Source organism: Symphalangus syndactylus, chromosome 18 (genome assembly GCF_028878055.3).
Source record: "Symphalangus syndactylus isolate Jambi chromosome 18, NHGRI_mSymSyn1-v2.1_pri, whole genome shotgun sequence".
Taxonomy (NCBI): Eukaryota; Metazoa; Chordata; class Mammalia; order Primates; family Hylobatidae; genus Symphalangus; species Symphalangus syndactylus.
Window position 1 is genome coordinate 68,269,184 of NC_072440.2, and position 26,978 is coordinate 68,296,161.

General features: G+C 56.2%; 2 protein-coding genes across 2 annotated transcripts; one reads left to right on the top strand and one right to left on the bottom strand.

The window, feature by feature from the left end:
• Nucleotides 1-8,385: 8,385 nt before the first annotated feature.
• On the bottom strand, nucleotides 8,386-9,402 carry LOC129468112 (uncharacterized). Its single transcript, XM_055253235.2, has one exon. It carries the CDS (start codon nucleotides 9,175-9,177, stop codon nucleotides 8,461-8,463), a length of 717 nt encoding a protein of 238 aa, XP_055109210.2. The 5' UTR covers nucleotides 9,178-9,402; the 3' UTR covers nucleotides 8,386-8,460.
• LIF (LIF interleukin 6 family cytokine) lies at nucleotides 8,612-14,925 on the top strand. The gene is made up of 3 exons (XM_055253236.2): nucleotides 8,612-8,702; nucleotides 10,456-10,634; nucleotides 11,326-14,925. Exons 1-3 carry the CDS (start codon nucleotides 8,684-8,686, stop codon nucleotides 11,734-11,736), a joined length of 609 nt encoding a protein of 202 aa, XP_055109211.2. The 5' UTR covers nucleotides 8,612-8,683; the 3' UTR covers nucleotides 11,737-14,925.
• The last annotated feature ends 12,053 nt before the right edge of the window (nucleotides 14,926-26,978 follow it).

Below are 26,978 nucleotides of genomic sequence, written 5' to 3' on the forward strand. Positions count from 1 at the left end.
AAGAAAGGCCACCAGTCCACATACTATTGGGAATGTGCCACTAATTTGCTGTGTGGCCTTGGAAAAGTGACTTCCCCTCTCTGGGCCCCACAGCTAAGATAATATCAATAACACAGCATGGTGCAGTGGCTCAGGCCTCTAATCCCAGCACTTTGGGAGGCTGAGGCAGGAGGATTGCTTGAGCGGGGGGTGATTGAGGCTGCAATGAGCTATGGTGGCACTACTGCTCTCCAGCCTGGGCAACAGAATGAGACCCTGTCTCAAACAATAGCAATATCAATAACCAAGGCATGTTTTCCATGCTGGCTAGCCTTTGCAGAGGACATTGCTGACCTCACAGGTTGACAACACTGTTACCCCATTTTGTAGACGCTGGAACTGAGGCCTGAGCGATGAGGCCACCTGCCCGAGGTTGCACAGTTCGTAAGTGGCCGAGGTGGACCTGGACCTGGGGTCTGGCTGATTCCAGAGCCCACTTAGCCTCCTCGCCTTCATAGCACAGCCTCATCTCTTTGCTGAGCTTTTCCTTTACCAAGTGGGGACGCTGAGGCCAGCAGGGGCCAAGATGGGCCCTAAGTCCCCCACCCCCACCCGGCAGGTGGGCCCTCTGAGGGTGGGGAGGCACAGGCCACTGTCCTCCCTCTGCAACGGCCCCCTGCTGCCAGCCCTCTGGCTAGGGTGGACTTAGGGGAGACCTCAATAGCCAAGAGGTTCACAGAGAAGCTGGCTCTCTGGACAGCCCACCATGAATGACACCAGGCCCGGGCGTTGGTCCCACCCAGAAAGGGAGGAGATGGAAACAGGGTCTGGGGTAGGGTGGGGGCGGAGGCTCGGCTGGGCAGAAGATCAGAGCGGGATTGTGTCATGCAGTCCTGTGGCTTATCAGCCACTGGGCAGCCTGGTCCAGGCAGAAGGAGGGGCTCCCCGGGGAGTGACTCTGCGGGGACCCCCCTGGGCCTGGCTGCTCAGACCACACCTGAGCCTCCCGGGTCCTGTTTTAGGGAGGCTGGGGGTAGGGGGCTGGGGTGGAGACCTGGCTGCATTACACACTGTGTGACCTGGGACAAAGCATTCCACTCTGTGAGCCTCAGTTTCCGAGTCTGTCAAATGAGGATTAAAATGCCTCCCTCAGAGAACCCCCATAGCGGGTTCTGGTGAGCACTTGGTAATGCTCGGTTTTGTGGGGAGGGGGTGGGAGAAGGCTTATGAAAGCCTTGGGGTCCTGTGCCCCAGGAAGGGCACTACTACGAGCAGAGGGTCCTGGAGGTCTAGGGGGACCCAAGAGTGCAGGACTGGTGGGGGACAGGTATTACGCCCCCGTTGCAAGACACAGAGGGAGCCCTGGCCCCTCCAATCCCAGGTTCCACCAACGGCTCCCCCACCTGGCCCCATCCCTCCCCTCACCCCAGGAAGCTCACTCTTCCTTCTCTTCCCAGGGAAAAGGATAGTCCAACCTCAGCCAGGTCTCGCCCCTCCATCCTCCCCACCCAGTGGGATGGGACAACTTTATTCTTTCCATGTCATCACCGTTGCCAGACCAGAGGCTCCCATCACTCTCCCACCCACCATCCTCAGAACAATCCTCAGGCTCCCCTGGGTGCTGGGTCGGGTCAGGGTGGCCCCAGTGAGCTTGGCTGGGGGAGGGGAAGGAGAGGAGGCCAGGCCCACACCTCTGCACGGCCAGTTTCAGGCTGAATAGGTCCTCGGGCTGCTTCCTGTTCTGTTTATGGCCTCTGAGTCCAGGAAATCATTGAGTGACACGTCCCTCCTTTACCCCCCAGCCCCGCGATTATTTAATAGGGGCCGCTGTGGTCTCTCTCTTTTGGAAAATCCAGTGGGAGAAGAAAGCTGTCAGCTCGCCTCTGACATCAGCTTTGTCCCTGTGCCAAGAGTCAGGGTGGCCAGGGCGTTGTGGGGAGGGGGGGCTGGGGCGGGGGAGGGAGGAAGCCAGCTGCTGGTGGCCCCTGTGACGTGAGGCTGCCACATGGTTCCCAGGGGCGGGGGCTGGAGGGCGAGGAGCAGGGATTGTTGGAGACACACGCCGGGGCACACGCAGGCCTGGAGGCTCAGAAACGCATGCGTGCACACCCAGTGTTAGGCCTCCCTGCTCTCCGAGCCCTCGTGCCCAGGGATCCACAGTCCTACACAAACTCATGCAGACACAAGGCCAGACACACAGTCGCACTGGCTTCATGCCCATGGGCACGCGCGTGCACGCGCGCGCACACACACACTCACACAACCACACGGAGAACTCACAATAGCAGCCAGAGATGTGCACTGTCTAGCTCGCTCTCAGTCACACAAAGCAAACAGTACAAGCAGATCCACACACATGCACATACGTGCACACACCACACACGCACACACAGGACCAGATACAGGCATGCACAGACACAGAGGCACTCACTACACACACATGCTCAGGCAAATGCCCGCTCAGACTCAGACGGACAAACAGACTCAGCCACATCCCAGGGCCATAGGGAGCCCAAGTGTGCGCCCTCTACTGCAGGCTGTGGCTCTTGGCCTCAGGCTGCCCTGGGAAGATGGCTGTGGCCACTTCCTCTTCCCGAACCCTGTGGTGAGGATGAAAGGCTCCCTGGTGGAGTAGGAAAGAAAGGCCTGTGACTGTCCTGGGCTCCACCCAGGTGGGGCGGGGCAGGGCAGAGAGCCCAGGGGTCCGAGGCTGCGGAAGGGAGTGGACAGTGAGAGGTTGGGCTCTGGAAGGCCTTTGTCACGGCATGGCACAGGGTGCCTCCAGGTTCCCCACGTTGGGCACCTGCTCAGCCCTGCCCCGCCCTGCCCTGCGGCACCTCTGGCCCATTCCTGAGCTGGAAGGGAAGTCAGGAGCCCCGTGAGACACTGCTGAGTGACCTTGGGCAAGTCACTCCTCAGCCCCTCTGGGCCTGCTTTCAACATCGATACCAGCAGCTTGCAAATGTTTTTGACTGCCACCCACAGTAAGAAATACATTGCACCTTGCAACCAGATGAGGATGCAGATACTGACACACAGACAACCGAAAAAAAAGTTTCATGGAGCAATCCTCGCCCTGGCTCTGGGCGATGCCAGTTGATTTCGCTATTCCTTTTCCTTTTTGAAAGTGTTGTTGGCAACCCTCTAATTGAATCCATGACCCACAAAGAGGCAGAGGCCTGCAGTGTGAAAACATTGCTCTCTCTACATCTGCCTGCAATGGTCTCAGGCTAGTTCCAGATTCAGGGAGATCCTGGGGGAGGTAAAAGTGCTTGCAGAGTGTCAAAGGCCACGCTCACTAAATGCTGATGGCTGGGGTAGACAGCAACCCATTCTACAGAGCCCTGGGGGGGACCGGCCCCACGCAATGCCATGGCCAGGCCTCTGGCTGGCCCTGCCAATGATCAGGGGCTGCTGCTTCCCTTGCAATTTCTATCAGAAATGAAGAAAAAAAATGCAGTCACTCTGATTCATCTCCAGGGGGTTGATTCCTGACACAGTCGGTCGGGAAATGTCAGGGTGATGATGGGAGCAGTTGGCAGAAGGCCAGGGTGGCTTCTGGCTTCTCCTTGGCCCTGAGGGGATACTGCTGGTCACTGCCAGAGAGTGGATCCGGTAAGGGTGAGAAGGGGCAGGCGATAGGTCCGGCGTCTGGACTTCAAGAGCTCCCAGAAGACAGCTGGGTTCTCCGGGGCCCAGAGATGGGGGAAGTACTGCTTATGTCCCCCACAAGGCTCTGAGATGCTACCAACTCTCCCAAAACCCACACCAGGCTCCATGAACTGAGAGGACCCAGGAGCCACCTCCTGCCCTGACTCTCAGACTCCAGTGCGCTGACCACGGGACCTAGCCCTAACCCAAGCCCCTGACTTGGTCTGGAGTTTGAGCTCCTTCTGCGGCCACAATGAGATCTTATTAGAAGGGCTGCCACGTGTTAGGTGTTTATCCACATTTCCCAAGAAACATCCCCATGATGACCCCACGAGGCTGTTACAACAGCATCCTCATTTGCAGAGGGGAAACTGAGGGTGTGAGAAAGGAAGCCCGTTGCCCCTGGGCCACATAGCTGGTGGTTGGGGCAAGAGGGATTTGAACCCACACCACTGGGGTGAGAACAGTGGAGGCACGGTCCGCTGGTGGCATCACACTGTCACTCCTCAAGCACTAAAGAGTGCGGTGCTCTTGCCTTTTTGGCCAGGATGCCCAATTGGCTGGGCTGTGCCAGGCATTCCTGAGTTTCACCATCTCCTCCGGCCACCCCTCACCAGCCCTGGACCTGGGACCCACCCTCTGGCCCCCCGCTTCCTTCCTAGGCCCACCTGAGGACCCTGCTCATTTTCCAGGTACCAGGGCCAGAGGGGATGGGGAAGGAAGGAGGGAGGCCAGCCTGGGCAGCCGGGGGTGCCCGGAGCTCTGTTTCTGGGTCGCTGGTCTTGGGGAATTCCCCAATGCCCGGAGAGCTGCTTACCTGGTGAGTAACTGCTGCTGGCTGCCCACACAGAATGCCTGACTGTGAGGGGACCTCCCATCTCACCCCTGCCCATGCCACTGCCATACTGCCCTCTCTCCTGAGAGCCCCGGGGTCCAGGAAAGAGACAGACAGGCAGGGGGCTGGCCCCCACCCCCACATCCCTCCCTCCCACCCCGGGGCTTTGCAGGGGGCGGCTGGTGATTCAAGCCCCTCAGAGCTGAGTTTGTCTCCTTCCTTCTCAGATGGGGCCTGGGGGTGAATCAGCTTCTGGGGGCGGTAAGGCCAGGTCAGCTGCTGTCCTGGGATCAGGCTTGGGGTGGGGGTGGTGAGGGGCCAGGAAGGGGGCTCTGGGGGAGTGAGCATACTGCCCTGCCAGCCCCCTCCCACAACCTGTCTGATCTTTCTGGGGCACCCTTGAAGCTGGAGGCTACGTGGGTATCTTGCCTCGATTTACCATCAGCAGAGGCTTGAGAGGTCTTGCTCCTGCCCAGCCTTCCCTGCTCAGCACCCTGGCGTGGACCCAAGTTTCCCCATCTGTCAAACGGGGACAAGAACCCCTGCTTCACAGGGAGGTCAGCACAATGGATGGTGATATGCGGACAGGTGGCTTGCTGGGTGCCCAGAACCATGCTGAGCCCTGAGCCCTCACAGCAAACCCACAATGGCAGTACCATTATTCCCATTTTATAGTTGAAGAAACTGAGGCCAGGAGGTGGTAGTCCCTTCCCCAAAGTCACTCAGTTCATAACTGGCAGAACCAAACCTCCAGCCTGGTTCTGAATGAGGCCAGAGTCCATTCTTCAAACCTTCAGACCTCTCCATCTCCTTTCCACAAGAGACTTGGCACTGACAGTTTTTGGAAACTATAAAATGCTTCCTCAAAAAATACTTAACCTATATTCATGTCAGAGTATAGCCCTGAGCCAGGTGCTGTCAAGAGTACAAGTGAGTCTCAGACCCCATTCAAACTCTCAAAGGTTGAGGAGACTCATCCCCACTTGAAACAAGAGCAGGCAGGACAAGGCCGATGTGAACTGGTCGGGGCTATGGAAGGCAGGGGAGGCTTCCTGGAGGAAGGCAGCCCGAGCGCACCTGCCATGCCCTTTGCCCTCTTGGAGCAAGAGGTGCTGCAGGGATTGTTGTGGCCTGCAAGACAGAAGCCCCGGTTCCAGACCTGGCTCTGTTCTTAACTCTTTGTGTGAGCCACACATAGTATCTTCACCTCTCTGAGCCTCAGTTTCCCCATCTGGAAATTAAGCAGCTGTGACATCCCAGGAGAGACTTGTGGATGGCAGGTAACAATCAGCAGAAGACGAGCAGCTGGGTAGCTGTACGTGCTAGAGAGTGCACTCCCTTCCTGGAGAGCAGTGATGAGTTGGATGGCACAGCCACCTGGAGACAGCACTCCTGGGTTCTGGCCTAGTAACCCCTGCTCAGTGTCAGGGGGTCCCATGCGGCCGGGCCTGTCCCGCTCACCCTGAGACCGATCAAATCCCCAGCAGGCCCCATCTGCAGGAACAGGACAGGCTGTGGATGAAGTCACAGCTGGAAGGGGCCAAGCTGGGGCTGCCACTCCAGGGTGGGGCCTGGGGTCGTGACCCTGGGAGCCGGCAGCCAAGAAGGGAGGGTGCCTTCCATGAGGGAGCCGGCCGGGGGCGGGGAACACACACACAGCATAGAGAGGGAGGGAAGAAAACAAACTCCCAGAGACCAAAGTGGGCCTGGAGCATAGCCTGGGCGGCCGATTCCTGGGGGCCGCAGCCACGTTGCAGGCGGCACACAGACTTGCGGCTCCGAGACCCTGCCCGGCCTTCCCTCCAGAGGCCCAGAGCAGGTGGTGCCTGGACATGGACAGGAGGGGGAGGCTGGGCTTGGGGCGCCGAGGGGCCCAGAGCACTCGGGGAGCACAAACCAAGTCAGGTACCGTGACAGGAGGGGAAACTGAGGCACTGGAGGGGCCAGTCAGGTCTGGGGTTAAGGGGCCTTAGTGTCAGTGTCTTCTAGACCCTGTCCTCACTTCCTGTTTCCTGTGGGGTGGGGCTGAGATTAAACAGCGATTGGGGGTGGATTATAGGGCTGATGTGGGGTCTGGCTTGCCAGAAGGCATGCAAGGACCTGGAGGTCCGCTTGGAAGGATACAGGGGAGACACTGGGCAGAATGGTAGATGTAGGGGCGGCCGCAGAACTCTTGAGCCTAATGAGAGACTCAGGCCGGGCGACAGGGGTTTGATAGGTGGAGGCCACAGTGAACCCCTGGTCACATGGATTTGCGGTCCATGTCAGGAGAGCCAGGCTGAGTCAGGTGGCAGGGTTCTGGGTGATGTGGGATGGGACTGGGGATTGGTCCAGAGCTCACGTGCTCTGAGTGGTCAGGTCCTTGTGCAGGAGATGCTGGGGGAGGGGTAAGAAGAAGGGTTGAGCTGGGGTGTCCTGGGATGTGGGGTTACCTGAGCCAGGCCAGGGCAGGTGAGTCTCCTAGTAGTGTACACTGACCCCACAGCAAGTGTATAGGAGCAGTAAGTGCCAAGTGGGGCCCTCCATGGTCCCTCAAAGAAGAGACAAGGTGTGGGGTGAGAGGCAGGAAGGAGGAAGGAGAGCCAGTTCGGGAAGTGCCAGCTGGGATGGGCAGTTTTATCGCCTCACATCCGAGGCCCTGCCGGGAGAGAATGGGGGGGCAAGAGCCTAGATAGGGCAGGGTGTGTGTGTGGTGGGGAACGGCAGCAAGCACCAGGGCTCGTCCTGGCACGATGAAGGAGGAACGCGTGGCTGGGCAGGTCTGGGATGTGGTAAGAGGCAGGAGCTGGGGGCATGGAGGATGGGCGAGGGGGCGGTGGGGGCCCGGGAGAGGCTGCAGGAGCTCCCTGGCCTTGGAAAACAAACTCACACACCTTGATCTCAGGTCAGGGTCAGTTGGAAGGGCTGGGAAGGGGCCGCAGGGGACTAAATCATCTCCTGGTACTGGGAGTCCCCTGGCAGCTTTAGGGACGGCATGGCTCCAGATGCACGGCATGCTGTCTGGCCAGCATTCCCGCATCTCATAGGGTGTATTTATTTTCACTTTTCTGTTGCCTTTCTTGGAGGTGTCCCTGTGCTCATTTTGCCAGGCTCCCCACTACTCCTTCCTGCCCTTCCTCATTCACAAATCACCTGGCCTCAGAAGACGCCAGAACATGTGACACTGCCTTAGAGCCTCCAAAAGCACTTTTTGGGGACCTCCATCATTCTCTGAGGCTGAGCTCCAAGGGGCTTCCAAGGCAGGTCTGGAAGGGACCAGCCACTTCTCAGTTTCCCCAACCATCAATCAGCACCCGGAGGAGGAAACTGGGGTACGATTTCGCCAAGCCTCTCTCAGTCCCACTTCAGAATGGAAATGCTGGACCACCTTCTTAGAAGCACCCAGAGTGTCCCGACAGAACCGAGTCACAGCCACCCCTACCCCCATGTCTTCCTAGCCCTTTCCCCAGCCTCACAGGGACAGTGGTCAGCAGGGCGAGCGCAATGGTGGTGTCTGGAGGCCTGACCCTCTGGGGCCCTGGGCAACGCGTTCCCCTCGGAGCCCCTTGGAGCCCAGTGGCAATGCATAGACTGGAGGAGGCCACTTCTGGGGTGGCTTCCAGCGCCCATGTTCAGTTCCACTTTATGACCGTCTAAAGTCCACGCCGGCCTCGGCCCCTCCTCCTGGAGCCTCCTCCTCAGCCAAGCCCCAGCCCTCCTTCTCCCACTGCCCCCCTAAAGCCCCCCAACCAGGGGGCACAGGGGCCAGTCTCCATCTGCTAGTCCAGACTCGCTACCTCCCCAAACCCAGGTGAGTCAGGGCCGTCTGGGGCGCCCACTGCTGGGACCCCTGCTGACTCGGCCAGGGGCCCCCTCCTGGCGATGCCCATCTTCAGACAACTCCCGGGACAAGCCAGGCAGGAAAACCGCAGGGCGTTTTGTCGAAGGCTTCATTATAATTTTATCAATCAAATTCTTAGAAGAGGGAAAAAGTCTGTTCTCCCCACCCTCCCCCCTCACTCGTCCCCCCCCCCCACTCTCACTTTCTTCCATTCATAATTTCCTATGATGCACCTCAAACAACTTCCTGGACTGGGGATCCCGGCTAAATATAGCTGTTTCTGTCTTACAACACAGGCTCCAGTATATAAATCAGGCAAATTCCCCATTTGAGCATGAACCTCTGAAAACTGCCGGCATCTGAGGTTTCCTCCAAGGCCCTCTGAAGTGCAGCCCATAATGAAGGTCTTGGCGGCAGGTAAATACACCCGCCCCGCGCCGGCTTCGCGTTCCCGCTGCGGGGCGCGGCGGCAACTTGGGGCGCTTGGCAGCGCGAGCCGGACGCCCACCCGCCGCAGACACACGGACACTTGGGGCGCCCGCGCAGCCACCGGAGGCGCTGGGTGGCGGCCCGGAGCGAGCGCGGGCACATGGTCCCAAGCACCGCACGCCCCGCGGCAGGTTGGCGGCGAGGGAGGGGGCGCCGAGCCTTCCTCCTCCTCCTCTTCCTCCCCCTCTCCTTCTCCTCCTCCTCCTCCTCGCTCCGGACACTCGCTGGCTGCTCTTCCCTCTGCGCTTTCTCCCAGATTCACTCTCCCTCTCTCTTTTTCTTTTCTTTCTTTCTTTCCGCTTTCTCCTTTCCAACCGCGGTCCCGGGCTGCTCCCAGGGAGGGGCGCGGGCGGCGAGCAGCTTGCAAACTCCGGCCTGGGACGGGAGCAGGTGCCGCCTCCATCTGCTGGTGTCTGGAAGCGTGTGGTCTGCGCTAGGTGAGATACAGGGGTGTGGCCCCCCTCCCGCAGCCACCCCGGGGCCTCAGCACTGCCTGGGGATGCTGGGACGAACAGGGGACCCAGGAGAAGTGAACTTGAGGAGGCCCCCGTCCCCCGTGTCCCAGCATGGGGGATCCGGGGGAGGTCTCCAGCCTCACTCGCCCGCTGACCCCGGCCCCACCATCTTTAGGTGCCCTTCTGCGGAGCCCTGGAAAGGCGTCTAAGGGGGCCTGGGGGGAGTGGGGAGAACAGGCCCCCCTGGGGGAGGGGCAAACCAGGACATGTCGGGACAGCTCCCAGCTCTCCTGTCACCTTTCACTTTCCTTCCTCCCCGCCCACCCGACTGCCTATGACCTTTTGCCTTTTCTCTTTCCTGGTGCACCATTTCCTCTCCCTCCCTGAGCCGGTGTGTGCGTGTGTTAGGGGGCGGGGAACCCCTGGGACAAGGGACAGCAGATGAGTCGGGAGAAGGCATGGAGTCAGGGGCTGTCCGGAGCTGGGGAAACAGAGAGTTTTGAACGATGATTTGGGGATGGAGAGTGGAGACAGCTAGGCAGAAATGGGGTGAACTTGAGTGAGATAGGGGACACTAGGGAAGGAAGAGATAGAGGATGATGGAGGCGGGGGCAGAATTGGGGGCAATTGGCCCAGGGAGCCAGAATCAAATGGCAGGTTTGGGAGGGAGACGAGGGTCAGCCGAGGACTCCTCCCCACTCCCCCATGCCCCGTGGCCCCCCCCCCCCCATGGGTGCCTGGCTTCGGAGATTTGGGCTGCAATAGGCCAGTGAGTGGGAAGCGCCGCTGAGGAACCTGGGCCACCCTGGGAGGCGGGAAGAGAGGGGTCTCCTTTCTCCTGGTGCCTACTGGGCCTGGGGCCTGGGGCCTTCCAGCCAGAGGGCCAGGAGGCCTTAGGGCCTTTGCCTTCCTGAGGGAAAGGGTGGGATGGCTGGGAGTCCCTCCTGGACCCTGCACCCTTGTGGTGGAAATGGCTTGTGTCTTGCCCTTGCCTTTCCGTCATCCCAGAAGAGAGCAGGGAGAGCTAAGGCAGAGAGAGAGGGAGACAGAGAAACACAAGCAGTGGCAGAGTGAAGACTAGGCCCCAGGAAGACAGCTGCAGGTGGTGAGAGGGAACCAGGAGTCCTCTCCCATGCGGCCATTGCCAGACCCCCATCCAGTGTGCCATGACCCCAGGCCACCCTTTCCTGCCTTTCTACTCATGGCTTCTTCCTGACTGTCCCCAGGAGTTGTGCCCCTGCTGTTGGTTCTGCACTGGAAACATGGGGTGGGGAGCCCCCTCCCCATCACCCCTGTCAACGCCACCTGTGCCATACGCCACCCATGTCACAACAACCTCATGAACCAGATCAGGAGCCAACTGGCACAGCTCAATGGCAGTGCCAATGCCCTCTTTATTCTCTATGTAAGTTACCCCTGGGATACTGACAGGAGATGGCAGGGAGGGGGCTTGTAAATATCATTAGGGGCTGTCCTGATCTGGGTTGAGGGGACATTTGGGGCTGGAAGGAGAGAATGGGGAGAGGGCTTGATTAAACCAACCCCAGACTCCCACCACTTCCTGCCCAAGCTTCCCCAGGGAAGCTTCCCCAGGGTGCCCAGTTAGCAAGGGGAGAGCTGGGTGCAAAGGTGGGGACCTGGCACTTCTTGTCTTGTGATTGTCCTGCTGTAGGGAGCGAGGGATGGAGTGGAAATGGGCGTGAGGCACCAGGGAGATGTGGTTGAGAGGCAGCGGGCTGTGGGTACTGGGCATGGAGGGGCGTCCTGGAACATTGTGAGTGCAGGGAGGGAAGTACTTGTGTGTGGTGCCCCAGCTGGGGCTAGACACCGAGTTTTCCCTTCTGTCCCCTTAGGGTGGCGATGATGATGATGATGACGATGACTGCGTGCATGGCTTAGGCTTTGATCTTTAGCAAGGGCACTCACACTACAATTAGTTTTGGCTCTCATGACAATTCCAGATGCTTACAGGGCAAGGAGTTGGGTCCTCATGCGCTAGATGGGGAAACTGAGACTCAAGAGCTTGCCCAAAGGGTTGGCGGCAGGGCTGGGACACTGACCCCTGACTCCCACGTCACCTCCCTTCTGCCTCTCAGTACACAGCCCAGGGGGAGCCGTTCCCCAACAACCTGGACAAGCTATGTGGCCCCAACGTGACGGACTTCCCGCCCTTCCACGCCAACGGCACGGAGAAGGCCAAGCTGGTGGAGCTGTACCGCATAGTCGTGTACCTTGGCACCTCCCTGGGCAACATCACCCGGGACCAGAAAATCCTCAACCCCAGTGCCCTCAGCCTCCATAGCAAGCTCAACGCCACCGCCGACATCCTGCGAGGCCTCCTTAGCAATGTGCTATGCCGCCTGTGCAGCAAGTACCACGTGGGCCACGTGGACGTGACCTACGGCCCTGACACCTCGGGTAAGGACGTCTTCCAGAAGAAGAAGCTGGGCTGTCAACTCCTGGGGAAGTATAAGCAGATCATCGCCGTGTTGGCCCAGGCCTTCTAGCAGGAGGTCTTGAAGAGTGCTGTGAACCGAGGGATCTCAGGAGTTGGGTCCAGATGTGGGGGCCTGTCCTAGGGTGGCTGGGGCCCAGGGCATCGCTAAACCCAAATGGGGGCTGCTGGCAGACCCCGAGGGTGCTTGGCCAGTCCACTCCACTCTGGGCTGGGCTGTGATGAAGCTGAGCAGAGTGGAAACTTCCATAGGGAGGGAGCTAGAAGGTGTCCCTTCCTCTGGGAGATTGTGGACTGGCGAGCGTGGGCTGGACTTCTGCCTCTACTTGTCCCTTTGGCCCCTTGCTCACTTTGTGCAGTGAGCAAACTACACAAGTCATCTACAAGAGCCCTGACCACAGGGCGAGACAGCAGGGCCCAGAGGAGTGGACCAGCCCCCAGCAAATTATCACCATCTGTGCCTTTGCTGCCCCTTAGGTTGGGACTTAGGTGGGCCACAGGGGCTAGGATCCCAAAGGACTCCTTGTCCCCTAGAAGTTTGATGAGTGGAAGATAGAGAGGGGCCTCTGTGATGGGAGGCTGTCTTCTTTTGAGGATGAGCAGAGAACTTGGGCAATAGGAACAGTCAGGCAGAAGTTTCCAGAAGGAGGTCACTTGGCATTCAGGCTCTTGGGGAGGCAGAGAAGCCACCTTCAGGCCTTGGAAGGAAGACGCTGGGAGGAGGAGAGGCCCGGAAAGCTTTGGTAGGTTCTTCCTTCTCTTCCCCGTGATCTTTCCTGCAGCCTGGGATGGCCAGGGTCTGATGGCTGGACCTGCAGCAGGGGTTTGTGGAGGTGGGTAGGGCAGGGGCAGGTTGCTAAGTCAGGTGCAGAGGTTCTGAGGGACCCAGGCTCTTCCTCTGGGTAAGGGTCTGTAAGGAGGAGCTGGGGTAGCTCAGAGTAGCAGCTCACATCTGAGGCCCCGGGAGGCCTTGTGAGGTCACACAGAGGTACTTGAGGGGGACTGGAGGCCATCTCTGGTCCCCAGGGCAAGGGGACAGCAGAACTTGGGGTCGGGGTCTCAGGGAACCCTGAGCTCCAAGCGTGCTGTGCGTCTGACCTGGCATGATTTCTATTTATTATGATATCCTATTTATATTAACTTATTGGTGCTTTCAGTGGCAAAGTTAATTCCCCTTTCCCTGGTCCCTACTCAACAAAATATGATGATGGCTCCCGACACGAGCACCAGGGCCAAGGCTTAGCAGGGCCTGGTCTGGAAGTCGACAATGTTACAAGTGGAATAAGCCTTACGGGTGAAGCTCAGAGAAGGGTCGGATCTGAGAGAATGGGGAGGCCTGCGTGGAAGTGGGGGGCCTGGCTCCACCCCCATCCCCTACTGTGACTTGCTTTGGGGTGTCAGGGTCCAGGCTGCAGGGGCTGGCCGGTTTGTGGAGAGGCTGGGTGCCTTTCTGTCTTGGTTCCAGGGGGCTGGTTCACACTGTTCTCGGGTGCCCCAGCATTGTGTTGTGAGGGGCACTGCTCCTGGCTGAAATTGTGCCCCCTGGAGCAGTGGGCAAGATAGTCCTGTGGCCCACCCTGTCCCTGTTTCTGTGTCCCCATGCTGCCTCTGAAATAGTACCCTGGAACAACCCTGCCCCGGCACCCAGCCTGCTCCCACACAGCAGGGAAGCTCCTCCGGTGGCCCGGACACCCATAGAGGGTGCGGGGGGGCCTGGCTGGGCCAGACCCCAGGAAGGTGGGGTAGCCTGGGGGGATCAGCTGCCCACTGCTCCCAAGAGGAGGAGAGGGAGGCTGCAGACGCCTGCGACTCAGACCAGGAAGCTGTGGGCCCTCCTGCTCCACCCCCATCCCACTCCCACCCATGTCTGGGCTCCCAGGCAGGGAACCCGATCTCTTCCTTTGTGCTGGGGCCAGGCGAGTGGAGAAACGCCCTCCAGTCTGAGAGCAGGGGAGGGAGGGAGGCAGCCGAGTTGGGGCAGCTGCTCAGAGCAGTGTTCTGGCTTCTCCTCAAACCCTGAGTGGGCTGCCGGCCTCCAAGTTCCTCTGACAAGATGATGGTACTAATGATGGTACTTTTCACTCACTTTGCACCTTTCCCTGTCGCTCTCTAAGCACTTTACCTGGATGGAGCGTGGGCAGCCTGCAGGCAGGTCCTGAGGCCTGGGTTTGGGGTGGAGGGTGCGGCCGGGAGTTGTCCATCTGTCCATCCCAACAGCAAGACGAGGATGTGGCTGTTGAGATGTGGGCCACGTGCACCCTTGTCCAGGACGCAGGGACTGCCTTCCCCTTCCTGCTTCATCCAGCTTAGCTTGGGGCTGGCTGCATTCCCCCAAGATGGGCTTCAAGAAAGACAAACTTGTCTGGAAACCAGAGTTGCTGATTCCACCCAGGGGGCCCGGCTGACTCGCCCATCACCTCATCTCCCTGTGGACTTGGGTGTTCTGTGCCGGGCCCACCTGGCGGCCCTGGCTCTGAGTCGCTCTCCTGCCCAGCCTGGACTCGGCCCCGTGAGACCCATCCTCAGTGCTCCCTCCAGATCCTGTCCGGCAGCTCGGCGTCCACTCTGCACAGCATCACTGAATCACAGAGCCTTTGCGTGAAACAGCTCTGCCGGGCCGGGAGCTGGGTTTCTCTTCGCTTTTTATCTGCTGGTGTGGACCACACCTGGGCCTGGCCGGAGGAAGAGAGAGTTTACCAAGAGAGATGTCTCCGGGCCCTTATTTATTATTTAAACATTTTTTTAAAAAGCACTGCTAGTTTACTTGTCTGTCCTCCCCATCGTCCCCATCGTCCTCCTTGTCCCTGACTTGGGGCACTTCCACCCTGACCCAGCCAGTCCAGCTCTGCCTTGCCTGCTTTCCAGAGTAGACACAGTGTGTGGGGTTGGAGCTCTGGCACCCAGGGAGGTAGCGTTTCCCTGCAGATGGTACAGATGTTCCTGCCTTAGAATCATCTCTAGTTCCCCACCCCAATCCCGGCATCCAGCCTTCAGTCCCACCCACGTGCTAGCTCCGTGGGCCCACCGTGTGGCCTTAGAGGTTTCCCTCCTTCCTTTCCACTGAAAAGCACATGGCCTTGGGTGACAAATTTCTCTTTGATGAATGTACCCTGTGGGGATGTTTCATACTGACAGATTATTTTTATTTATTCAATGTCATATTTAAAATATTTATTTTTTATACCAAATGAATACTTTTTTTTAAGAAAAAAAAGAGAAATGAATAAAGAATCTACTCTTGGCTGGCTCTCTGGAGTGTACTGATGTGGGGAGATGGGCTGGAAGGGCTGGGACTGTCCCTGTCTGGGGCACCAGCCAAGTAGGACTCAGCGAAGGGTGGAGGAGGGTGGGGGAGGGGCACCTGGCATAGGTGGGGGCAGTTAGGTGGTATTTTGGCCAAGGCAGAACAAGGTGGGTGGTGTCTAGATCATGGGGTGCCCCAAGGAAAGAGATGGATTGCTCAGAGGTAAAGGGGGTGCCGGGCACTGTGGGTCACTCCTGTAATCCTAGCACTTTGGGAGGCTAAGGCAGGTGGATCATTTGAGCCCAGGAATTCGAGACCAGCCTGGCCAACATGGTGAAACCCTGTCTACAAAATATACAAACAGCCAGATGCTGTGGCATGCACCTGTGGTCCCAGCTACTCGGGGTGCTGAGGTGGGAGGATCCCTTGATCCCAGGAGGTTGAGGCTGCAATAAGCTGTGATTGCGCCACTGCACTGCAGCCTGGGTGACAGAGGAAGACCTTGTCTCAAAAAAAAAAAAAAAAAGAAGTAAAGGGGGTGCTGTGTGATAACTCAGCTCGTTCCCTCCCAACTCCTCACTTAATCTCATGGGATCTCCAGGAGTTGCCATTCCCACATACCAGAGGAGGAAATTGAGGCTCAGAACCATGAAACCACGTGCCCAGGGGCACCCGAAGTGTTTAGGGCCAGTTAGGGCCACTCCTTCACCTCCAGATCTCATGGTCTTTCCCCTACATGAGACTTCGAGGACCTGGAAGATACCAGCTGCCAAGGTCTCTGTTGCCCAGGAATGGCCTGTTGACCATTCAGAGGGACATAACAGGACAACAGAATGGCTCCAGAGTGGGAGGGGACAGGTGGTCCTACTCAGAATCACACAGGACACTGGGGCCAGAACCAAGGAGGACTCTGCCCGCCCTGATTCTGTCCCTCCTCCGCTGCCCATTTGGGAACCGAATCCCCTTCCACTGCAACCTTCTTCCCAGCCTTCTGCAATCCCTTCCTTGGGGAATTCGAGGTCAGAACTGGGAAGCCACAGACACTGAGACTCTGAAGCGGCCCCGAGTGTCTCCCTGCTCTTTGCTCTAGGGTTTGGGTCTGGGGCTCCCTGAGCCGAGATTTATTTTGGGGGTCTGGGCAGTGTTTCTGAGAGTCACCTACTTGCTTGTTCCTGAATATTTGTAAGTGTCAGCTCCTGTGCCGGGTTGCAATGCCTTCTAGAAGCTCACAGGCTGGGAGGGACACTTAGGATGTATGAGATGGATGAGGCACATAGAGGGCAGTGAGTCCACGCTGGGGAGAGCCTCTCTCTGAGAGGCAGCAGGGGGCTCGGGCTGTGGTCCCCTCTGCTCTCTGTGCCATGAAGGGACTGCACTCAACAACATGGCGCGACCTTGGCCTCACCTGGAAGCTGATTGGCAGTGCAGAATCTTGGCCTCACTCCCAAACCTACAGAATCAGAACGTGCACATTAGCAAGATCCCAGGAGACTCGTGTACACATTAAAGTCAGAGAAAGGCCACCCTGCGCTTTCATCTCATTCCTCAGGAGTCCCCCACGCCAACTGCAAATGGCCAAGGGCCGGGAAGGCAGCTGCTCGGGAGGGAGAGGCCGGCAGGCCCACAGCTGTTTCTGAGTCTTCCCCTGAAGTCTCCCGCCCAGTCTTCGGGAGGCTGGCTCAGGCCCTGGGCCACACCCCACAACGTCCTCCCCCGCCGCCCAGGGGTGGAAGCACCCCTCCCCTCTGCTCAGGGAGACAAGGTTGAAGCTTTTCAAAAGCAACCTTTACTAGGAAACTAGAGGAAAACAAAACAAACGGCAAAGCACAGAAAGGTAGAGAATGACAGCGAAGTCCTGGGTGGCTGGCTGGGGACGCCAGGGCCTGGGGATGCTCCCTGCCTCTCTCAGCCTGGGAGAGGGCCCTGCCCTGGCAAAATAGAACAAAGGACTGTTAGTTGGTTATTGGGTCACCCTCCAAAAAAGAGGCAAAAGTAATCACTTTGTGGGAAAAAGTGGAAGAAGGGAGGTGTTTGCTTTGCTGGGAAGGCCCTGCCCCTGCGGCCGGCCGGGATCCTGGGCCTGGCGCTCCCCAGTGCAGTCCTGTGACCCTTTTAGTGAGCTCAGCCGTCTTATCTTGAAAATTGCAAGAATCATCAGTGACGAATGCCATCTTATCTACTTCACAAGGTTGTCCGAAGGAATTACAAGTAGGGACATAGAAATGCCTTGTGAATCCCGCTCCTCCAAGGGTGGAGATGGTCCAAGCGGAATGTCTCTCAGACACCTGGTGCCCTCTTTGCAGGGGAAGGGGCCACTCTCTCCCAGTGAATGTGGAAGGGAGGATTCTGACAGCCCTGAGTTCAAGGCCAGGGCCAGGTGGATGGGGAGGGGGCGAGCCTGGCAGACAAAAGTCCTAGTAGCTGACTGATCCCCTCATGGTAACTTGAGTCTCAGGTCCAGAGGACGCCTGGAACAAGAGGCTCCCTGACCCCAGGCATGTGGTAGAGCCAGCGGGGCAGCCCTCCTGCCCAGCCAGCTCTCAGGAGTTCAACAGGACATGGCACCACCCTTCCCCCAATCCCAAGAGAACAATTGCCAACAGCTACCCATAGGATACGTATGCCCATGGGCTCTGTGAGGCCCTACATCTTACAGTTCACAAAGCATCTTCTCACCCATCACGAGATCCTCCCCACCACTCAGTGAGGCTTTGGCTGGGTTACTCCCTCTATTTCACATAAGGAAACTGAGGCCCAGGGAGGCAGAGGGTACCCTGACATCACTCAGCTTGTGAGAGATGCTGTTGATGTTTTCTCACCTTTATGGTCAACACCATCCACTCGCCTGGTCAAGACTGGCAAGGCCTTCTGTGCACCAGGTGTTAGATCTACAGGAGCTCAAGGGTTACTAGCAGAAGAAAGAGAGTCTCCCGGGTAACCTCTGTTCGAAATTCAAAGACAATGCAGAATGGGAATTCATTTATTTTGCTAAACAATCACATTTTCAGCAATAAATATTAACATCATAATGGAACCACGATGTATTTATTTCCCTATTTACAATCCTCTTTATTGCAAACAGCATGTAAAGCAGCTTATAGCAGAAGGTACCTAATGAAAATGCTGATAAAATAGAGAATCAGGATGAGAGAAGATATAAACAGAGTGAGAAAACTAAGACCACAGAAAGAAAGAAAATAAATGTTTCAGATCACAAGGGGCCACAAAATTGCCACGGCTGAGCTTCAAAGTTGGATCTGAGATTCCTGGCAGCCGAAAGGAAAATGGAAATGTGATCTTGTTATGTGATTCTCATAATCAAAAAAGAGGAGTCTCAGGGAAAACAGAGCCTGTCCTGGGACTGGTTTTGAAAGGGAATTTCTCCCTGGAGACTCATGGTGGGACAGGGGTGATGTGATGCCCTCTCCTCCAGCCACAGCCTTCTGCACAGGCATGTGGATTTTTGGAGTGCTGTTTCTGCAGCCATCTTTGCAAAAGCTGGTGCCCGACATCCAGTGAAGCTTGCTATGATTTGAACGTGTCCCCCAAATTTCATGTGTTGGAAACCTAATCCCCAAATCCATGTGTTGATTGGTGGTAGGCCCTTTGGGAGAGAGTTGGGATTAGATAAGATCATCAGTGTGGGGCCCTCATGATGGGGACTGGTGGCTAGAAGAAAAGGAAGAAAGGCCAGCCCTAACGTGCACACCAGCTCTCATTGTGTGACGTCTTCTGCCATGTTATGACGCAGCAAAAAGTTTCTTACCAGATGCTGGTGCCATGTTTTTGCACTTCCCAGCCTCCAGAACCGTGAGTGAAATAAACTTCTTTTCTTTAAATTATCCAGTCTGTGATATTCTGTTACAGCAACCGAAATGGCTAAGACACAGTCCAATGAACGGGGTCCTACAAGGGGCCAGGATGACACAGGCACAAACTGGGGCTTTAGCCTGACTGAGGGTGGATTTTGAAGGTGGAGTAGAAGCCTCAGAAACTTCTGCCTTGACTCCAGTACTTTAACACCCTTTTTATTGATGAAGGACTTCCTCCCTCCGGGAAGAGTCGGCGAATGCCATGAGGTGGGGGCAGGAAGGAAGGCAACATGATTGGGGCAGGAAATTGGGGATCAGTGGCCTTAAATCTGCCTCATTACAAGGCCACTTGGGTCCTCTGGGACCCAGGCAAAAAGTCTTTTCCTGGTCACTGGCTTTGGCATCCAGGACATTTCTCAAGCCTCCTCCTGCCCTAGCAGAGGCCTCAGCTTGAATCCGTCCCTTTGACTTGGGGAAGCACCACCCTGCTTTGGAGGCCAAAAATTTCAATTATGAGGACTTGGTCAAGCCCTGCCCACTCCAGCCAAGAGTCAATGACTGGGGGAAAATGTGAAGAGAGAGTGTCTGGGGCTGGGGGGTGGGTGAGATGCAGAGAAAGAGCCACAGCTGCAGACACAGAGCAATGGGATTGGGGGCCCAGCGGGGGTTAACCAAGCAGAAAACCACCAGCAAGAGGAAAATATGTGCGAAGCATTTTTGTAATTCCTAGCTGATCGGTCCAGCTCCTGCCCAGACGGTCAATGAATCAAAGCCGGGATGGGCCCTACCTGTCAGCAGGCTCTTTCCTGGCCCACTCACTCAGGCCCCACCTCCCGGTGAGCCAGCTGGAACACTCCTCATTTCCCTGAAGGACCGTCCTTTGCAGATAGCTGAGAAGCATGCCATAGGCAAGGCCCAGGCACCGACAGCCCGTAGGTCCAGAACTCTCGGCCTCCTCCCCTCCCTGCTTTCCCTGCCCTGTCTCAGACAGGAGCCTCACCTGCACCTCCCACTGTGGGGGGTTGAATGGTGGCCCCCCAGAAAAGATATAGCTGAGTCTTAATCCCCAGAACGTGACCTTATTTGGAAAAAGAATCTTTGCAGATGTAATTCAGTCAAGGATCTCGAAGTGAGATCATCCTGGATTTCTGGGTGAGCCCTAAATGCAAGGACAAGTGTCATAAGAGACGAAGAAAGGAGAGAAGAGGAGAAGGCCACGTGAAGACAGAGGCTGAGATTGGAGTGATCAGCAGCAAGTCAAGGAAGGCTTAGGGCCACCAAAACCTGGAAGAGACAGGGAAGGCTCCTCCCTCAGAGCCTTGGAGGGAGCACGGCCCTACTGACCCTTTGATTTTTGACTTTTGGCCTCTAGAACTATGAGAGAATAAATGTCTATTGTTTTAAGCCACTCGGTTTGTGGTAATGTGTTAGGCAGCCTTGGGACATGAACACACCCATATCTTTCCAAGGCCTATATGCCACCTGCACCAAATGTGTCCAAATCAGCCTCCATGTGGCTCTGGCTATTCCCTCCTCTGTGTCCTGGACTCAGCTTGTGCTGCTGCAACAGCCTTCAGACCCATCCCACTGCCTTGAGCCTTCCAGTCTGACCGAACCATCTCCTCACTTCAAAAGCCTTTAAAATTCCTGCTTAAGCTGCTGATGGGGTAAGGCCAACTCCTCCTTGTGGACCTAGTTCCCAGCTTCAAGGCTAAGTTCCTGTGTGCACAGCCTGGGCAGCTGCCCAGAGCCCTCATGCAGGAATTCTTAATGGTTTTTCAACCAGCGACCTGGCATTTCCATTTTACAAAGTATGTAGCCTGTTCTGTCCAACGGAACCTCTGGGCTCACGCCCCTCACAACCACTTCCCTCAGGCCGTAGTGGTAGCTTGGAGGTCTGTTAAATGTCACAGAACTTTTGTCTAGACTGCCCTTTTTCCTTTGCTATGTAGAAAATTCTGATGCTTCAAGGTCCTGTTCAAATGTCACCTCATCCATCAAGTGCTCTTTGCCTCTTTCAGGTTTGACTCTCCTAAGTCCATCTGAACTCCAATTGTAGGTTTCTTTCTTTTTTTTTTTGAAGACAAGGGTCTCACTGTGTTGCCCAGGCTGGAGTGCAATGGCGTGATCTTGGCTCACTGCAACCTCCACCTCCTGGGTTCAAGTGATTCTCATGCCTCAGCCTCCCAAGTAGCTGGGAGTACAGGCATGCACCACCACCCCTGGCTAATTTTGTATTTTTAATAGAGAAGGGGTTTTGCCATGTTGGCTAGGCTGGTCTCAAACTCCTGACCTCGAGTGATCCGCCTGCCACTGGCCTCCCAAAGCGCCGGGATTACAGGCGTGAGCCACTTTACCCAGCTAATCGCAGGTTTCTACTGGGCTCTAGAATTCACCAGACTCTCTTTATAGGATCATGTTTCACAAGGACCTACTGTTTATTGGCCCCTACTATGCACAGAGCACATGATATATACTTTATGTAGGAAACAGCAATAACAGCTTCCATGTAGTAAATGCCTGTGCCAGGCTACACTAGGTAAAATGAACGCAGCACAGGCCAGCTGTGTCTACACCTCTGGGAGCTTAGAGATGCAGAACATTTTTTGTTTTTTGTTATTTTAGAGACTGGGTCTCGCTCTGTCATCCAGGCTGGAGTGCAGTGACACAATTATAGCTCACTGCAGCCTTGAACTCCTGAGCTCAGGTGATCTTCCCACCTCAGCCTTCCGAGTACCTAGGACTATAGGTGCACACCACTGAGCCGGGCTAACTTATTTTTGTAGAGATGGGGTCTCACTATGTTGCCCAGGCTGCTCTCAAACTCCTGGCATCAAGTGATCCTCCCACCATGACATCCCAAAATGCTGGGATAAGAGGCGCGAGCCACCACGCCTGGCCAAAATACGGAATCTTGGCCCCGCTTCAGACTGCTGGTTTGGAATCTGCGTTTCACTGCGATTCTCAGGACATTGTTCATTTCATCAGACGAGAGCTGGTGTGCAGCACCCAGCACAGGGCCAGGGCTCTGACACGCTTGGATTTGAATCCTGGCTTTATCTTTTCCAGCTGTGGGAGCTTAGGCAAGTTTCTGAAATTCTCAGTGCCTCAGTTTCCTCATCTGTCACATGATAGCCATTGTAAGAAGCAGATGAGATGATGCCCGCCAGGCTGGGTAAGCAGGCCGGGCAGCGGCTGAATGTCAGTTCCCAGTCTGCCTCCTCCTATGCTGCCCACAGGGCTGTCCATTCTTGATCACCTCTAAAACTCTCGTAAGCCCTTCCACATGGAGTAAGGCGAACCCCAGATCTCTTGGAGGCTGCAGAGAAAGTGCAGAGATGTGTTGGGGATCTTTCTGTCTCCTCGACCCCAGCCTCCAGAGCCCCCCACTCAGTTCAGCCTCCCGCGTTCTCTGCTTGCCTCCCCTCCCCCATTGCTCCCACAGGAGGTCCAGCTTCCCAGCAGCAGGGAACCCCCGAGGGAGGCACTGGAGGAGGGGGAGCTGGGCGTGAGGTCAGCCCCACGTCAGCCCCTTTCCCTTTCCCCACAGTGATTGGGAAGAGGCCGCTGAGCCGGTGCCAGCCATAGGGGAGGTCTGTCCCTCGCTCCCGGGCCAGACCACAGGCAGCCACACTGGGCTGCAGCCAGGCCGGGGGGAGGTGTACTCAGCCCCCAAGCTCCTCTCTGTCTGGCCCTCGGGACCCCTCCCCGACCCCAGATCCAAGCAGCCGCCAAGGGCTCTTCCAAGCAGGTGAGGTCATTGTCTCCACCAGACCAGCCTGACACAAGGAAGTCAGCCACCCACGTGGCAGGATTCATGCACCCCAAGTCCTTTCTCCAAACCACCTCCCCTGCTGGCAGCTCTGGGGCCCCCACTTGGTTCCCTCCAAGGGGTCTTCAGGAATTGACCCCAAGCACCTGCTGGGGGGAAACAGAACTGAGTGGGGGAAGGAAGAAACATGGAAAAGACAGATTCCAGGACCACCCTCCAGAGTCCACTTGGGTCCATGAAAAGAACAAGCTCCCAGGGTGACCACGTGCACAGGCAGTTCGGGGACCTCTCGCTTCGAGCATCGTTTGCTGTCTACGGAACAGCAGGCTGCATCAGCTGGTGTTCATTCTGTGCTCACAGAGAGTTTTATCCCGGCTCGGCCAAGACTAACCCTTCCTTCTGCTTTTTAGGCTTTCCCGATAATGCCTGGTACCATTTTGGGTGCCCAGAATGTCTTTGCCAAAGGCCTGGGGAGGTTCGTGGCCTCCAGAGCGGAGGATGAATGCAGATTCCCTGGTGAGTCCTTGAGGATGTTCAAACTTCAGGGAGTCAAAATCAATAGTTCTCGGTCAGAGGTGATCTTGCCTCCAGGGGACATTTTGCGATGCCCCGAGACAGTTTTGGTTGTCTTGCATAACTGTGAGGTGCTGCTGGCATCTAGAGAGTGGAGGTCAGGGGTGCTGCTAAACATGCCTCAATGCACAGGACAGCTCCCCCGCCGCCAAGAATCATTTGGCCCAAAATGTCAGCTGTGCCAAGGCTGAGAAGCCCTGGTCAAAGGAATCCATCAATTAACCTACCACCTCTCTGCATCTCACCTGCTCTCTGACTATGGTGATAAAGAAGACGGCTGGCCCGGTGGCTCATGCCTGTAATCCCAGCACTTTGGGAGGCCGAGGCGGGGGATCACGAGGTCAAGAGATCGAGACCATCCTGGCCAACATGGTGAAGCCCCATCTCTACTAAAAATACAAAAATTAGCTGGGTGTGGTGGCATGTACCTGTAGTCCCAGCTACTCGGGAGGCTGAGACAGGAGAATCGCTTGAACCCGGCAGGCGGGGGTTGCAGTGAACTGAGATCATGCCACTGTACTCCAGCCTAGTGACAGAGCGAGACTCCGTCTCAAAAAAAAAAAAAAAAAAAAAGAAGAAGAAGACAAGAACAAGAGCCATCTCCCTTGAAACTGACTGTGGGGCTCCTCGGCCTCTGATCCTGTTTGTGTGCATATAGGCGTGCAAACACACTTGCACACGCTCGCGGGACAGCCCAAGAGGCCAATGACAACTGCAAGTTCACACACAGAAGCCTTGGGCAGCCCCTGGAAAGCTCAGGGGGTAGGAAGCTAGGAGGCCTTTCCTCCTGGTCTCAGGCAGCCTCCCCCTTGCTGTGCTCTCTGGACACAGCCCTTCACCTCTCTGAGCCTTGGTTTTCGTGAAGTGAAGCTGGTGTAAGAGGATGCAGGCTTTAGAGCCAGACTGCCCGGGGTGTGGGTCCTGGTTCTGTCCCTGACCGGCTATGGGAACCAGGACTCCTGATTTTTCTTTTCTGAGTCCCCATTTCCTCGTATGCAAAGTGCGGACCCTGTGTCTCATCTCACAGGGCTTCTGGGAAGACAGATGGGCTAATACAAGGAAGGCACTCTGCCCGGTGTTCTCGTACTGTAGAGCATTCCATAATGGCAGCTTTCTTTCTTGTTACTGCGAGGTTCACAGCAATCCAGTTATGCCCAGGGGTCTGCACACCACTACCCACCAGGCTACGGTTGCAGATAAAATACAGGACACTAAAGTTCAAGTTTAACTGGATGTCCTGAATTTTGATTTGCTAAATCCATCCAGCTGCCTGTTTTTGTAAACAAAGCTTTATTGGAACACAGCCACGCCCATTCATTTACATATTGTCTTGGTTATTTTTGTGTGTGTTATAATAGAATCAAGTAGTCATGACAGAGACCTTGATGGTCCATGAAGGCTAAAATAGTTAGTATCTGACCCTTTACAGACAGGTTGCTGAGCCCTGGTCTATGTCTGGAAATAATTGCCTGAGGGTGGTGGGGTGTGTGTCTGGGTCCCATGGAGTAAGTGTCCCCTCTTTTGGGTGGTGGGTAGAAGAGAGGTATGCAGAGGAAGGTGGGCACTCTGAGTCACTTTAGGAACACAGCCTGCAGGTGACCAGGCCTGGGGGTCCAGGGGCATGGGTTCTTTCTTTTTTTTCCTTTTTTTTGAGATTGGGTCTTGCTCTGTTGCCCAGGCTGAAGTGCAGTGGCACCATCACAGCTTATTGCAGCCTAGACCTCCTGGGCTCAAGCAATTCTCCAGGGCCTGGGTTCTTGAGCTAATCCTTTGCTGACTTTTTTTTTTTTTTTTTTTTTTTTTTTTTGAGACGGAGTCTCGCTCTATCACCCAGGCTGGAGTGCAGTGGCGCGATCTTGGCTCACTGCAAGCTCTGCCTCCCGGGTTCACGCCATTCTCCTGCCTCAGCCTCTCCGAGTAGCTGGGACTACAGGTGCCCGCCACCACGCCCAGCTAATTTTTTGTATTTTTAGTAGAAACGGGGTTTCACCATGGTCTCGATCTCCTGACCTCGTGATCCGCCCGCCTCGGCCTCCCAAAGTGCTGGGATTACAGGCTTGAGCCACCGCGCCCAGCTCCTGTGCTGACTTTCAAATGACTCTGACAGTCTTTTCTGCAGTTTTTTTTTTTTTTTGAGATGGAATCTTGCTCTCTCGCCCAGGCTGGAGTGCAGCAGTGCGATCTTGGCTCACCGCAACCTCTGCCTCCTGGGTTCGAGCGATTCTCGTGCCTCAGCCCCCTAAGTAGCTGGGATTACAGGTGTCCACCACCATGCCTGGTTATTATTATTATTATTATTGTATTTTTAGTATTTTAGTAGAGATGAGGTTTCACCATGTTGGCCAGGCTGGTCTCAAACTCCTGGCCTCAAGTGATCTGGCCACCTCGGCCTCCCAAAGTGCTGGGGTTATAGGTGTAAGCCACTGCGCCCAGCCTTTTCCCTAGTTCTTACTTCCTTTGTTTGTTCAACAAATATATATATATAATTTTTTTTTTTTGAGACCGAGTCTCGCTCTGTCACCAGGCTGGGAGTGCAGTGGCACGATCTTGGCTCACTGCAACTTCTGCCTCCTGAGTTCAAGTGATTCTCCTGCCTCAGACTCCTGAGTAGCTGGGACTACAGGCACCTGCCACCATGCTCAGCTAATTTTTGTATTTTTAGTAGAGACAGGGTTTCACCATGTTGGCCAGGATGGTCTCGATCTCTTGACCTCGTGATCCACCCGCCTCGGCCTCCCAAAGTGCTGGGATTACAGGCGTGAGCCACCGCGCCCAGCCTGTTCCACAAATATTTATGAACCACCTACTATGTTCTAGATGACGGCTGGATGCAGGTCTCAGTCCTTATGTACACAGGATGGTATCAGTGGGTGACAGAATGCCCTGGAAGAGGACGCTATCGCAGAGCCTGGGGAGGGGCTGATTTAAATGGGTGGGCGGGAAAGTGACATTTGAGCAGATACCTGATGGAGGAGCCTCAGTTTCCCCATCTGCTGTCTCCTCAGGGCTTCCAGGGCTGCTTATGGCAGGAATAGGTTGGCTCTGGCCAAGAGACTGCGTTTCTCCCAAACGCAGAGGGGCCTCCCATCTCACCCTCTGGGCCTCAGAGGGGCTGACACCTGGTGGGGAAGAGGGTGGGGCCATGGAGGTAAGGGGTGAGGAAAGGGGCAGGGAGGAAGGGACTCGTCCTGACAGTGGTCAGCAGCGCCCTCCCTTCCTTCCTGTGTTCCCAGAAGGGGCATCCTGTCCCGAACCCACAGCTGGCCAGGCAGACCTGACCCCAGCCAGAGGGCTGTGCTGCGTGGGCTTCCTGCAGGGTGTAGCTCGGACCCCCTGGATAGCTGGTTGCCCTTGGCAAAATGGGCCAGAGTTTCCCTCCCAGCCTTAGGGAATGGCCTTGGCGGGCCCCTCCAAGCCCCTGACCTGGGTGCCCTTGGAGGTAGGTGACAGCCCAGGCGTGTGGTGGAGGCTGGTGGGGTGACAGCGGTCAATGCATGGCCCCTGAGGCCCCCCTGAATGCTGGCCAGCATCATTTCCTGCTCCATATTTTCTCTTCTGCATAGGAGTTCTCTGGTTCTCTGTAGATGAGTCCCTTCATCGACAGCAATTTTCTGCTGGACTAATCTGGTGAACAAATTGCCAACAATGATGACATGAGGCCCTGTCAGGGGTGCTGGTGGCTCCATGGAAACACCACTAGGTCACACATTTACATTTTAATTGGGGCCTTCAGTGCCCTATGGCAAAGGAGTGACTAATGGAATTTTAGGCACCGGGGAACATGGGGAGTAAGGCGCCTTGAAATACAGCACGTATTTAAAAAATCATCCCTTACAGGTGAATAGGGCTTTGGCATTTACTAACATAAAACTCATCTCATCTCCTTGGCATTC

What these genes read in the sequence shown, in the direction of transcription:
- LIF (XM_055253236.2), top strand. An exon ending in ATGCCCTCTTTATTCTCTAT is followed by an intron (nt 10,635 to 11,325) that starts GTAAGTTACCCC and finishes TCTGCCTCTCAG; the next exon opens with TACACAGCCCAGGGGGAGCC.
- LOC129468112 (XM_055253235.2), bottom strand. Translation starts at nt 9,177, where the DNA reads ATGGAGGCGGCACCTGCTCCCGTCCCAGGCCGGAGTTTGCAAGCTGCT.